We start from the raw sequence: 14689 nt of genomic DNA, 5'->3' as shown, positions 1-14689 counted from the left end.
AGAGTCTCAAGGCGGCTTGCAAACTCCTTTTCCTTTCCGCAGACGCCTTGTGAGACAGGTAAGGCCGCGGGAGTTCTGAAAGAACTGCGATTGGCCCAAGGTCACCCAGCAGGCCGGGAAACAAATCCGATGCACCAGATAAGAGTTCGCTGCTCATGAGGAGGGGTGGGGAATCAAACCCAGCTCTCCACTTTAGTGTCCATCATTCTTAACCATTACACCGCACTGGTTAAGATACTCCCAACCTTTTCTCTGTAGCGGTATTCATCATGCTGTGCTCATACATGCCCCTCCTCGACATTTTGCCCTGCAAAAGGTAGGCAGGGCCAAGTGTAAGGTAGCCCTGTAAGGTAGGCCTGGCCTCAAGTAATACAGCCGTGATGGCGAACCTTTTTGAGACCGAGTGCCCAAACTGCAACCCAAAACCCACTTATTTATCGCAAAGTGCCAACATGGCAATTTAACCTGAATACTGAGGTTTTAGTATAGAAAAAACGGTTGGCTCCAAGGCACGCGTTACTCGGGAGTAAGCTTGGTGGTAGTCAGTGGCATTGCTTTGAATCAACTGTGCAACGCTTCGAACGGGTGAATCACGATCCTAGGAGGGGTTACTCAGAAGCAAGCCCCATTGCCAGCAACCAAGCTTACTCCCAGGCAAAGGATCACGCTTTAGTTCTTCGCATGAAAATCAGTAGGGTTTAACAGCGCTTAACAGGGTTACCTATGCTGCTTCCCCAAAACTAGGTCTTAGGTTTAATGCTAATAATCTCCCTGAAATAATTACACTATTATCACATGATGAACTCTGTGCACGCATGCCCACAGAGAGGGCTCTGAGTGCCACCTCTGGCACCCGTGCCACAGGTTCGCCACCACTGTCATACAGTATGTTTTATGGCAGGGGTTGGATTTGAACTCTTGACCTTTCACATTCTCTCCCCCAGCACGTGGGGGAAACTTAACAATTCTTGTTAATTTGTTGAACTCAGGTTTTAAATGCTTGCTTACCTTGTCTCCAGTTGATGTTTCCGGAAGAGACATATTTTGACCCAGATCTTGCATCCCCTTCCCCTCTTTTTCCAACTTTTTCTACGTATGAAGTTATTATTGTTTAAAATTGTGAACTGTTAAAAAAATGAATTGTGGATGTACTTGATGAAGAAAGGAAGGAGAGGCTACTAGTGCAATCCTAAATAGAATTATGTCCTTCTAAGCCTGTTGACCAAGGTTTGTTTCCCTGCTCCTTCTCATGAAGCCTGCTGGGTGATCTTGGGGCAGTCACAGTTTTCTCCGAACTCTCTCAGCCCACACTAAGGCAGGTAATGGCAAAACCATTTCTGAATGTCTCTTGACCTGACAACCCTACAGGGTCGTCGTAAGTGACTTGTCCGCCAATTACGGTAATGAGAACAGGGGGGAATGAGGAGAGAACGGATCCCACGTCCCGATCTGGAGAGACATGGGCTGCCCAGTTGAATAAGGAGATCTTGGAAGTACATCACCCAGAGTGTATTGAGGCTAGCTCCCAGGCAAACATATTTGGGACTGCAGTCTTAGTTGTGATTTAATCAGTCCGAGCTGCATATGTTTGAATACCAATGAAATATCCAAAGCAAATAATGCTTTGGGGTTCTGTGTAGTTTCCGGGCTGTATGGCCATGTTCTAGCAGCATTCTCTCCTGATGTTTCGCCTGCATCTGTGGCTGGCATCTTCAGAGATCTGAAGATGCCAGCCACAGGCTCTGGCACAACATCAGGAAAAGATATTCTTAACACCATTACTGAATCGGAAACCAGGCTCTAGCACACCAATCGATTCCGGCCGTGAAAGCCTTCGACAATACATCAAATAATGCTTTACTTTTTTTAAAGTAGTTGCATTCCATGGTAGGCCCCACCTTGGAAGAGGCATTTTCAGGAGTTAGGAATATTGCTTCTAAGATGGCGCCCAGCTGCCTGCACTCTTTGAAATGAGCGTGTTCAATATGGGAAATAATATAGGAACGAACTCTTCTGATTGACAGAACAGAGGCAACTTTTCAAATGTCTTTTAATATTTCAGTTAGGCAGTTAAACACGTCAATATTTCTGTGTTGCAATAATGACTTGTATTAATCTTCCCACAAGGTGTGTTTCCCTCCCCTCGCCGCCCACCCCCCCCCCCCCTGGAGGTGGTGGTTATGTACCCTATCTAAAAGGCTTTTAACTAGCTAGGTTTTTGCAACCCTGAAGGGTGTGTGTGGGAGATAGGAAAGAATTGTTGTGCCGGTCTTACTGGTTATTTGCCCAAGAGGCAGGAATGAAAGGGGGGGGCGGGGTGAGATGTTGCAAGCGGAACATGTGTTGTGTCACAACTTCATGGAGATGTCTCCAGGAACTCCTCTGCAGCCCACATCCTTTTGGGGGGGAGAGGATGACAAGCAGTGTGCGGAAGTCAGCACGCGAGGCTGATTTATTGGATCTCTAGGCTTTGGAACAGCGTCTGTAGAGAACTTCTGTATTTATCACGTTTTTATTTTGCCCTTCCTCCACTTTACCCGTGCAATTATATAAAGCAGTAGAACGACCGCACTTGGAGTTCTGTGTTCAGTTCTGGTCGTCACATCTCAAAAAGGATATGGAATAGATTGAAAAAGTGCAGAGAAGGGCAACAAGGATGATTGAGGGACTGGAGCACCTTCCCTATGAGGAGAGGCTGCAGCGTTTGGGACTCTTTAGTTTGGAGAGGAGACGTCTGACGGGGGATATGATTGAAGTCTATAAAATTATGCATGGGGTAGAAAATGTGGACAGAGAGAAATTTTTCTATCTTTCTCACAATACTAGGACCAGTGGGCATACATTGAAAATGCTAGGGGGAAGAATTAGGACAAATAAAAGGAAACATTTCTTCGTGCAACGTGTGATTGGTGTTTGGAATATGCTGCCACAGGAGGTGGTGATGGCCACAAACCTAGATAGCTTCAAAAGGGGCTTGGACAGATTGATGGAGGAGAAGTCGATCTCTGGCTACCAATCTTGATCCTCCTTGATCTGAGATTGCAAATGCCTGAGCAGACCAGGTGCTCGGGAGCAGCAGCAGAAGGCCATTGCTTCCACATCCGGCATGTGAACTCCCAAAGGCATCTGGTGGGCCACTGCGAGTAGCAGAGAGCTGGACTAGATGGACTCTGGTCTGATCCAGCAGGCTCTTTCTTACGTTCCTATGTTCAACAGCTCTATCAAGGGTGTTCAGCAGAGCGTGTTGGACCGGCCCCAGGTCACTCAGTGAGCTTTCCAGCTGAGTGGGAACACGAGCCTGGGCCTTACAAATCCAAGACGGAATCCCAAGCCTCTCTAGGTCCCCAACTTTTTAAAACCTGTGGGCACCTTTGGAATTCTGTCACAGTGTGGTGGGCTCAGCCCCAAAATAGCTGCCATACAAGGTAGAACCGGCCACAAAATGGCTGCTGCAGCTTCCCTTTGGCCCCGGTGAAGATCTTTGTGCTGGGGTGGTTGCTGCTGCCAAAGCAGCGTTTAAAAAAAAAAATCTCCGCCAGCGCATTAGAAGGCTTCCTGGCCAAAGTCCCACCTGGCCACACCCATGTTCTCAAATCATTTGCTGGGTACACCTGCTCTAATGACTTCACCCCCCTGACTCTCTGTTATAGTCGACTCTGTGTCTGTGGTGGGGATTATGAATTGTTCCCTGGTCGGTTTACCTGGATTAATTATTCAGTTGCTGCCCTAATGGAGATGTTTGTAACTGGCACTGTACGACGCCTTGGATCACAAGAAAAGCTGTGATATTTATTGGTAATAAGCACATGGTATGGCTCTGGCTCCACAATCCTCCTTCCCAGGATACTACATGAGGAGATATTCGTGTTCTAAATCTAGGGCAAACGAGACATGAGTTTGAGGCCCTTTGGTTTTGGCATATCGGTGCACAGCAGCTGTGTCCTCCTGCCGAGCATGTCGCTTCTTGTCCCCGAGGCTTCCAGTGGCCTGCCATCCTTGCCACGTGCAGCATGTGGGGTGTCCGTCACTTGAGACGGTCGGCACTGGTAGCTTGATTTAGCTTAAGGAAACCAGCCTGGGGTGTGTGTGTGTGTGTGTGGAAAGCATCTGGTTCTCAGTGAAGCTTACTGTTCCCGTGCAATGGAGTTGCAGCTTTTACAGGGTTAACTTAAAGGGGTTTGCAGGGTTATTTATTTATTTATTTATTGGTTGGGTTTATATACCGCCCTCCCCCGGAGGGCTCAGGGCGGTGAGCAAAATATGATATAGAGCACATACATCAGATGTATACATCATTAAATATCAGTTAATATCAGTTAATTAAATATCAGTTAATAGGCTCTAATAAAATAAACCCCACCCCATTAAAATGCAGCATTATTCAGATCAGGGGTCTTCAAACTATGGCCCTCCGGATGTTCATAGACTACAATTCCCATGAGCCCTACCACTTGGCCATGCTGGCAGAGGCTGATGGGAATTGTAGTCCATGAACATCTGGAGGGCCATAGTTTGAAGACCCCTGATTAAGGTCAACATAAAAGATGGCAACTGCTATCCATTCCCTGAAAAACCGGAAGGAAGGGCAGCAGGATCTGCTTGATGTTATAAGGAGGGGGGGCCCCATCAGTGGCTGGTCTCCCAAAGGCCGGGCGGAACAGCTCGGTCTTACAGGTCCTACGGAACTCACTAAGGTCCCGCAGGGCCCGGACAGCTGATGGAAGAGCGTTCCACCACGCCGGGGCCAGAGCTGTAAAGGCTAACTTAAAGGGGCTTTGAAGGGGATGAAGTGAGCCCCCCCCCCCTCATTTTCTTCCTCTCTAGAGCTGCTCTTTGCCCTGCTGGCCGTCTTTCTGTTTCTCCCAGCAGGGCACCAATTGCCCACTGAAAAATGTGCTCCTCGCTGGGACAGCAGAGTATCAAGGGGTCATAAACACATGAAGCATCTTCAGTTCAGACACTTAGTCCATCAAGATCAGCATAATATAACAGCTTCTGAGATTTATTTGTTTGGATTATAAGGAACCTGTCATACAGTTACAGCCGTAGAAGCTTGACATGTAAACCATTTGTGTTTGTTGTTGTTTGTTGCTCTATGTGGGTGTGTTTGTTTCATACCCTTTTCTTTTTTAAAAAACAATAAAGCATATTCATTTTTTAAAAAAGATCAGCATAATGTACTTTGCCTGGCAGTGGGTCTTCTAAGGTTCGGTTAGAAACTTTTCACACCAACTCTCAGGGGTGGCCAACCTGTGGCGCTCCAGATGTTCATGGACTACAATTCTCATCAGCCCCTGCCAGTGTGGCTAACCCTAACCCTGTCCTATGCGATCCTTTAAACTAAGTCCAGTTTGCACTGAACCTGGAGCCTCCTACCTGCAAAGCAGGTGCTCTGCCACGGAGCCGTGGCCTCCCCCTCTATACAAAGCTGACTTGTCTGTAATATATACTCAGAGCAGCATAGAAAACTGATAAGTGTATCTGAATGGTTGTAGCAGAGGAACTGTTGGAAGAGAGCAGCTAGAACAGGAACAGAGTCAACATTCTGGCAGTTCCGGGGAAGAGCTGGGATAGTAGATGCTGCCTCACTGGCTGCTGACTGTAGGACAAAATTGTAAATTGATCTGCAGCTCTAGACTGATGTTTGGTGCAGTCAGGTGGCCCTCTTTGAGAAAGTGGGGCATGCTGGCACATTCTGGCGCAGCCCCTGATGAACTTGGCATTATCCTCGGGCCGAGGATTCTGCCAACCTTCTTGTTCTCTCTTTCTCACAATACTAGAACCAGGGGGCATGCACTGAAAATGCTGGGGGGGGGGGGGAAGAATTAGGACTAATAAAAGGAAACACTTCTTCACGCAACGTGTGATTGGTGTTTGGAATATGCTGCCACAGGAGGTGGTGATGGCCACTAACCTGGATAGCTTTAAAAGGGGCTTGGACAGATTTATGGAGGAGAAGTCGATCTATGGCTACCAATCTTGATCCTCCTTGATCTCAGATTGCAAATGCCTGAGCAGACCAGGTGCTCGGGAGCAGCAGTAGCAGAAGGCCATTGCTTTCACCTCCTGCATGTGAGCTCCCAATGGCACATGGTGGGCCACTGCGAGTAGCAGAGAGCTGGACTAGATGGACTTTGGTCTGATCCAGCTGGCTTGTTCTTATGTTCTTATGTTCTCCCCTGTCTTTTGGCAAGACGCTTTTGCCCGTATTTGTTATGCCTTTTTGTATTCTGTATCATATTAGCTTGATTCAGACCAAAGTCCTTTTCAAGAGCCCTATACCGAACAACCTGGAGTGTGTCAAGCCCTGGATCTGGACCAATATCGGACTCAGTGATTATGATCAGAAGTCTTTATTGGCAGACAGAAGCATGGCCTAGAAGAAGCCAGTTCTAAAGACTGGCTCTTCTAGCGCCCTTTTAATGCCCCAGAGTTGTCCCCCTCCCATCCATCTCCAGGAACATCAAAGGAAAGCATTACAAAGCAGAAAGGTGACAATCATTCATTCTCAAGCTGACAGAGAGGGTTCTCAACCTAACTGGCGCTTGGGCGCAATTGACATACTATAGGCTGCAAAGTGCAAAGGCGGCTCGCAAGTCTGGGAAGCACATTATCATTGCAGAACCCATAGCCCTGTTGGATGTCAGGGGCCCTTTGATTCCTGGGGCACTACCTGACAGAGTAGGAATATGGGTGGAACTAAAAAATGAGGCTCTGTGAGTGTGATTGTGGGACTTCTCTTGAGTCTGGAAGTTGGGGGCTGTTTGTGGCGTCAGAGTGTTATGTGATGGCTTAAGAGGTCCTTTCCTCTGCTCCCACCAGGCACAAGGAATGCCGTGCTAAACACAGAGGCGCGCACCGTGGAAGCGGACGTGCTGAGTCGGCGCTGCGTGATGATGCGGCTAATAGACTTTTCCTTCGAACTGTACCAGAAGGCCCTCCGCCAGTCAGCTGGCGCCGTGGTGATCATCCTGCCGCAGAGCATGTCGTCAGTGCCTCAGGACGTCATCAGGGTAAGTTGCGGTCTTCCCGATAGGTGTTCGGCCGAGTCTGCCGCCATCTGAGTTTGGCAGAGTAGATCTGGAATGAGGAGTGTTTACCTCAGCAGGGTTCTTGGCAGGAAGTTGGATATTCTGTTCCTCAAAGCCTATAATACTGGGGTGTCCAACTCTGGCGCTTCAGATGTTCATGGGCTACAATTCCCATCACCCCATGCCAGCAGGGGGTGATGGGAATTGTAGTCCATGAACATCTGAAGCACCAGAGTTGGACACCTCTGCTATAATATCTGCATAAAGTCTGAGTTGAGCGACCGTGCTACCAAGTGACTGTGCTTGTGAGGAGGCCTTAGGTCCCACACTAAGAAGGTCTGTATGGGCACACCAGGTTCCGTAAATACAGCCAAGTCACTGTTTTGTATCTTCTACAATGCTTATCTGTGTTAGTCTCTGTTACTACAGTCAATAATTCAAACTCAGGAAAGGTTCAAGAGCTTTACTGGACTGTGTCAGGACCTTAGCTACAAGAAGCCAGAGCTGGAGGCCCCAGCTTTTGCAGCCTGCATATATCTCCAAACTTTCCCACTTCCTGCAGCAGTGGCGTAGTGGTTAAGAGCAGGTGTACCCTAATCTGGAGGAACCGGATTTGATTCCCCGCTCTGCCACCTGAGCTGTGGAGGCTTATCTGGGGAATTCAGATTAGCTTGTGCACTCCAACACACACCAGCTGCGTGACCTTGGGCTAGTCACAGTTCTTCGGAGCTCTCTCAGCCCCACCTACCTCACAGGGTGTTTGTTGTGACAGGAGAAGGGAAAGGAGTTTGTCAGCCCCTTTGAGTCTCCTTAGAGGAGAGAAAGGAGGGATATAAATCCAACTCTTCTTTCTCAGACTCCCCCCTCTCACCTTTTCCCACAATAGGGTGAATAGAAGAAGCACAGTATTTTGTTCAGTATTGTTATGTGTTCCAGAATTTAAGGGTGAGCAATAGTCTCATTCCAGTCCCAGGGAGGGGTAGGAGCGAGGCAGACGTACTTCACTAGGTTACAAGCACAGCGATTGAAACAGAATGGCCTATTAGCATGCAGATAACAGCCAGGACCAGGCTTGACAATCTACAAGGGAGAATAGAGTGGGTAACTGGTGGGCCCTACACTCCAGGTGTGACTCAATATGGCCTGACTGATTCTGGGTTTCCAGAATGTGCCTGAGAAGGTTCTTGGCTGACCAGCTAATGTATAAAGTTTGTATTGTTGAAGGCTTTCATGTTGCATCTGCTGCTATAACATCTATTGTAGCAGAATTGCCGGAAGCAGTAGAAACGTCCTGCAAAGTACTGCACACCATATTTTAGGTAATTCAATGTCCATACACCCGTAGTTTGCGCGATCTTCTTCGCTACTGAGTTCTCACACCAACGAAAATTGATCCTGATAAATTGATCCTGATGAACGGGATACGCGATTTTTCGCCGTTTTCAAACCTCGTCGTCATCAGATAGCGACGCTCCTTTTACTATGAGTTCCACTTAATCGGGGTATTCATTCCAAGTGACTCCCTCGCATCTCTAAGATTCCCCTCCAAGGCTTATTCTGCTTATACTTCACAGGACGCCGTGTCGGAATATTTGTTATCGAGCATTTTTAGATTGCGTAGAGCACTTTAAGATTGTTGTATGGTATATAAACCACTTTTGTTTGTATAGTTCAGGGGTAGGGAACCTTTAGCACTCAAAGAGCCATTTGGACTCGTTTTCCACGGGAAAAGAAAACACTTGGAGCCGCAAATAATTTTTGACATTTAAAATAAAGATAACACTATATATATATATATGGGGTTTTTTACCTTTTACTCCGCTCATTCTGAGAAGTGCATGGATGCGCCCGCCCTGCTACCTGCAGGGCGGGCAAGGATGAAGCCGGCTGCTCAGCCTTGCCGGCCGCCGGGAAAGCGCCCGCCCCGCTCCAATGGGGCGGGCGAGAGGGGAAGCCCGCGGCACGGCCCAGTCGACCGTGGGCAGTTGCAGGGCAGGCAAGGATGGGGCCGGTGGCTTGGCTCGTGGAGCCACAGTGCAAGGGCAGAAGAGCCGCATGCGGCTCTCGAGCCGCAGGTTCCCTGCCCCTGGTATAGTTTATGATATGCTGTTTTCTACAATAGATGTTATAGCGGCAGGTACAACGCATTTGTTTTCCTTTCTGTGATTGGTCGTTGTACCTTCTCTTGCTTGTGTATACCTGAAGGCTTTCACAGCCAGAATCACTGGAATGTTGTGGGGTTCCCGAGCTGATGATGCCAGCCACAGATGTAGGCGAAATGTAAGGGGAAATGCTGCTGGAACACGATCATACAGCCTGGAAACCCCACAGCACTCCAGTGTGAAAGCTTCTGGCTCAGAAGCTAACTGTTTGTGCTGATAGTTTGCCCAAACAGTGTCAGATCTGCAGGTGAGCAGTGGTCATGGGCAAGCAGGTGAGATCAGTGTTGGAAGAAGCGGCTGCATTTTCCTTCTGTTCTCTTCTGGGGTGTTTTGGAAAGGCAGTGAGGTTGCTGGAGCTGTTTCTGTCTTGTAGCTGGCTGGCAAGGCTATGGACGCCTGCCTTTAAATCGTGCTTCAGGGTATTGAAATGGCTTCACGTAAACATCCTGCAAGTAAGATTCGCTGTTTCAGAGAGTCAGTCTCGTTAGTTTGCCATCTGTTGAGCCTGGCAAAGGTAAAATCTAGAGCACGGACAGCAAGCTCACGGTGCTTAGCCACTGCCCTGCGGAGCGTCCTTTTCGAAAGCAGGGGCTTCCGTTCCTCAAGGCAGAGAGGAGTGTCATGGATGTTGCTTGTGGGGCTGTCCAGAAAGCAGAGGGGGGGGGGGTCAGCAGTTGAAGCAGAACAGGCTATGCAAATGTGACATGCACGGGGTAGAAAATTATGCATGGGGTAGAAAATGTTGACAGAGATACATTTTTCTCTCTTTCTCACAATACTAGAACCAGGGGGCATACATTGAAAATGCTGGGGGGAAGGATTAGGACTAATAAAAGGAAACACTTCTTCACGCAACGTGTGATTGGTGTTTGGAATATGCTGCCACAGGAGGTGGTGATGGCCACTAACCTGGATAGCTTTAATCTGAGATTGCAAATGCCTTAACAGTCCAGGTGCTCGGGAGCAACAGCTGCAGAAGGCCGTTGCTTTCACATCCTGCATGTGAGCTCCCAAAGGCACCTGGTGGGCCACTGCGAGTAGCCCTGGTCTGATCCAGCTGGCTTGTTCTTATGTTCTTATGACAGAAGCGGTCCATTGCTGCAGTTGAACATAAGAACATAAGAAAGAGCCTGCTGGATCCTATCAGAGTCTATCTAGTCCAGCACTCTGCTACTCACAGTGGCCCACCAGGTGCCTTTGGGAGCTCACCAGGTGCCTTTGGGAGAAAGCAATGGCCTTTTATTGCTGCTGCTGCTGCTGCTGCTCCTGAGCACCTGGTGAGGTGGTTTAGCAAAGGTGGGCTGCAACGCACTGTTTGCTTTTCTTCAGAGCAGTCTGTGTGTTTTTTTCCTCTAACCCCCGGCACATCTTCCTGTGTCCTCAGCAATTCATGGAGACGGAGCCTGAAATGCTGGCCATGGAGACCATCGTGCCGGTCTACTTCGCCAAGGAAGACGACAAGCTTCTCTCCATCTACGACCAAACGCAAGCAGCTTCTGCATCCCAAGGCTCGGCCTCTGCTGCTGAAGGTAGGCCTCTTGGAGGTGCGTGGGCTTCCTCCGGAATGTGTGTAGAAGAAGAAGAAGAGTTTGGATTTATATCCCCCCTTTCTCTCCTGCAGGAGACTCAAAGGGGCTGACAATCTCCTTGCCCTTCCCCCCTCACAACAAACACCCTGTGAGGTGGGTGGGGATGAGAGAGCTCCGAGAAGCTGTGACTAGCCCAAGGTCACCCAGCTGGCGTGTGTGGGAGTGCACAGGCTAATCTGAATTCCCCAGATAAGCCTCCACAGCTCAGGCGACAGAGCTGGGAATCAAACCCGGTTCCTCCAGATTAGATACACGAGCTCTTAACCTCCTATGCCACTGCTGCTCAGTGTTACACTCCCAGTTCTTAATATGAAGAAACTTAGCATTGCTGGAGGCTAAAACACTGCTGATCAGAGTGTACACCTGGCAGGCTTGGGTTCTGCCTCTCCGCCCACTGTCAGAGAGGCACTGAACGCTTTAGTTTCCTTGCGCACTCCAGAGTCACTACAGAATGTAGGCTGTGTGTTAGCCAGGCCCTGCAGGGCACCTCCACGTTCTTGGCCTCAGAGCCGGGCTCCCATCTCGCTGAGGACAGAGGATACGCGGGAACAAGCATCAGTTATCCCAGCCAACAGGGCCTGTAAAACTGAGCTGTTCCACCGGGCTTTTGGGGGGACCGGCCGCTGATATTCCGCCCCCCTCTCATTGCCCTGTTTACTGGCTATGCACTTGACCATCTGCCAGCCCCCTCCCAGAATTTGTCCACTCCCAGGTTTTGATCACTGGGGTGTGATGCCAGACGCCCCTTATTATGAATTATTAACTATTTATTGTGGGATGCTGCTGCTATAGTTTTAAGATTTGCATTTCAACTGGGGTTATTCGATTTGTTTTATTATGGTTGTTGTTGTTTTGTTGTACACCGCCCTGAGCCCTTCAGGGGTAGGGCAGTTTATCAAATCGAATTAATAATAATAATAACAATAATAGTAATAATAATAGTAATAATAATAATAATAATAAATGAAGAAGCAAAAATACTCTGGGACTTTAGAATACAGACAGACAGACACCTGGCACACAACACCCCAGACATAACAGTGATAGAGAAAAAACATGTTTGGATGATAGATGTTGCTGTGCCAGTTGACAGCAGGGTAGAGGACAAAGAGCTGGAAAAGATCACAAAATACAAAGACCTACGCAAATTGAAAGAGTTTAGAACGATTGTGGCAAAAGAACAAACAGTCATCCCACCTAGTAGCTCTGTGCTCTAGGAGGAATCCCAAGAAATCTTGGAAAAAACATCTGGAAAGCCTTGAAACTTGGACAGAACATCAGTCCACCTGCTGCAGAAAGCAGCACTTCTAGTAACTGCACATATCTTCTAACGGACAAATACCTCTAATATCCTAGGTCCTTGGGGAAGGACCTATATTTCAGAGATAAATTCCAGACACACTTGTGCTGTAGTTGTTATGTGAATAATAATACATAATAATAATAATGAATAATAATAATAATAATAATAATAATGGCCAATAATAATAATAATAATAATAATAATAATAATAATAATAATGAAATGAAGAAGCAAAATAATTCCTCTGGGACTTTAAGAATACAGACATGGTGACAGACCTGTACCCAACACCCCGCAGACATAACAGTGATAGAGAAAAAAACATGTTTGGATCATAGATGTCATTGCTGTGCCAGTCCCGATAACTGGGAGTAGAGGGACACAAGAGCTGGAAAAGATCACAAAATGCACAAGGACCTACAAATTGAAGAGTTGGAACGCATTGTGGCAAAAAGAACAACAGTCATCCCACTAGTAGCTTGGTGCTCTAGGAGGATCCCAAGAAATCTTGAAAAAACATCCTGGAAAGTTTCCTAAACTTGGACAAGGAGCATCAGTCCACCTGCTGCAGAAAGCAGCACTTCTAGGAACTGCACATATTCTACGCAAATACCTCTAATATCCTAGGTCCTTGGGAAGGACTCGATATTCAGAGATGAATTCCAGCATTACCAGCCAGCACATATTGTAAGCTGTGTGTATAATAATAATAATAATAATAATAATAATAATAATAATAATAATAATAATAATAATAATCAGCTAAACATGTTGGATTAAGACTGGGAGGGCATGAGTTCAAATCCCGGCTCAGCGGTAAATCTCCCTGGGTGACCCATCTCTCCACTAGCTTAGCCTCCGTCGCAGGGTCGCTGTGCAGATGAAATGCAGCAGGGGAGAACCTTGTACAGGGCCTTGGAAGAAAGGGGGGGAAATGTGCTAGAGATGTTTTTGCTGTCAAGCTAAATGTACAGTTAGCCAGAAGAAAAAAAACCAGGCAAACAGTTCACTGTCCATAGCGGCTCAGCCACCTGCCGACCGTAACCCATTATTTTCTCCCTGATGATTCACCTGTCAATTACTTTTTAAACCCACCATTCCTGCCAGGTGCTGAGGTTTTTTCGGTTTTCCTCTTTACAGCCCCTACAGGACCTCAGTCCATTGGGGTGTTGTGGGTATTCCGGTGCACAATAGAGGCGTGTTCAACAACATTTTCTCCTGATAGTTTTTTTTTGCCTGCATCTGCTTCAGGACTGGCATCTTCTAGAGGATCCTCTGAAGCATGCCAGCCATAGACTCGATACGTTGATCAGGAGAAACTGCTTCTGAACACGTACACAGTCCGGAAACCACACCCGAACAGGCTCTAACACCCTCTGATGATTCCGGGACCGCATTAAGTGTCAGACTCTCCAAGCATAGAAATAGCAACGGAGACCGTGGAAAGGTCTTCTACAGCATTTATTCTAGATAATACAATGGCTGAGAGTAAACATACTCAAAAGTTGGATCTGAGCGGGGCCAGCTTCGAAAGATCCTGCCATACTCTTTATTTCAATTAGCCCCTAAGCCCGTTACACGCCACAATCCAAATGGTCACTCGCGACTTTATACCTACAAAACATCAAAGGACTTGGGAACCTTTCACACCTCTTTTGAAGAGGTAGACCGACGGCCGGAGGTTGTTGAGGGAAGGAAGAGAGAGGACATTGCAAAAAGCTAAATAACATTTGCATTTTCACACTCACAGAAAAAAACATCAAGCACAGTCAAGCATAATCCTGGGACAGGAAAGCCAGCCCGACAATACATTGAATGTATCTACGGTCTGTCCATTGTATTGCTTCTTGGGTGACTCAGTCCATGATCCCCAACTTACTCTGTAGCTGGCCACTTCAGTTTCTTTCACCTAATCCTTTGGAAGTATGGGTGTTCATTGTAGGACTAAACGCTAACCGTGTGTCTCCCTGCCCCCCCCCCCCTGCAGTTCTCTTGCATACAGCCACTGCCAACGGCTTCCCAGATGGTGACCAGTGGAGCTCAGGAGCAAAGCTGTTAGCTTGACTGGCAGATCACCAGCGATGGAGGTGGAGTGGCAAGCAGGAGGGAAGGGTCTGCTAGCAGCTGTTACTCCCCTCTATTGTGGCTTCTAATTTTTCTTTATTATGATAATGGTTCCACCACCTTTCGTCAAAAACAGCAGCTGTGCAAATGCAGCAATGTGGCCTATGAGCTGTTTTAAAATGCTGTAAAATCCATCAGGGTCGGGCCCCCCCTTACAGCAACCTCGGAGAGCCATCCAGGTCAATTCACCAGCGCGTGTAGAAATCAAAGGGCCAGGGAGACTAGAGTGTTCCTGTGGCAGGAATACCGGCTTTGCTTCACCCTGCAGGTAGCCCTATTGCGAGTGATGGCGTAACCTTTGAAACCCGAGTGCTCCAAATGGCAACCCTTAAGACCCCACTTATTTATGTCGCAAAGGGTGCCAACATGGCAGGTCTAAACCTGAATACTGAGGTTTTAGTTAAGCTAAAAAAGCGGTTGGACTCCGAGGGCATGCGTTACTCATGTGAATAAGCTTGAGTGGTAGTCGATGCAAAGTCT

At 47.7% G+C, this 14689-nt stretch overlaps 1 protein-coding gene across 1 annotated transcript in view; it reads left to right on the top strand.

The window, feature by feature from the left end:
• The window catches only part of NCLN (nicalin), a 36849-nt gene that overhangs the window by 836 nt on the left and 21324 nt on the right, over positions 1 to 14689 (top strand). Inside the window, 4 exon segments of the mRNA XM_048497532.1 lie at positions 6823 to 7013; positions 10578 to 10722; positions 14073 to 14104; positions 14106 to 14177. Coding sequence (XP_048353489.1) covers positions 6823 to 7013; positions 10578 to 10722; positions 14073 to 14104; positions 14106 to 14177 — 440 coding nt within the window.

The sequence above is a fragment of the Sphaerodactylus townsendi genome, linkage group LG05 (assembly GCF_021028975.2).
Source record: "Sphaerodactylus townsendi isolate TG3544 linkage group LG05, MPM_Stown_v2.3, whole genome shotgun sequence".
NCBI classification, from domain to species: Eukaryota; Metazoa; Chordata; class Lepidosauria; order Squamata; family Sphaerodactylidae; genus Sphaerodactylus; species Sphaerodactylus townsendi.
This window is presented reverse-complemented; position numbering and strand designations above follow the sequence as displayed.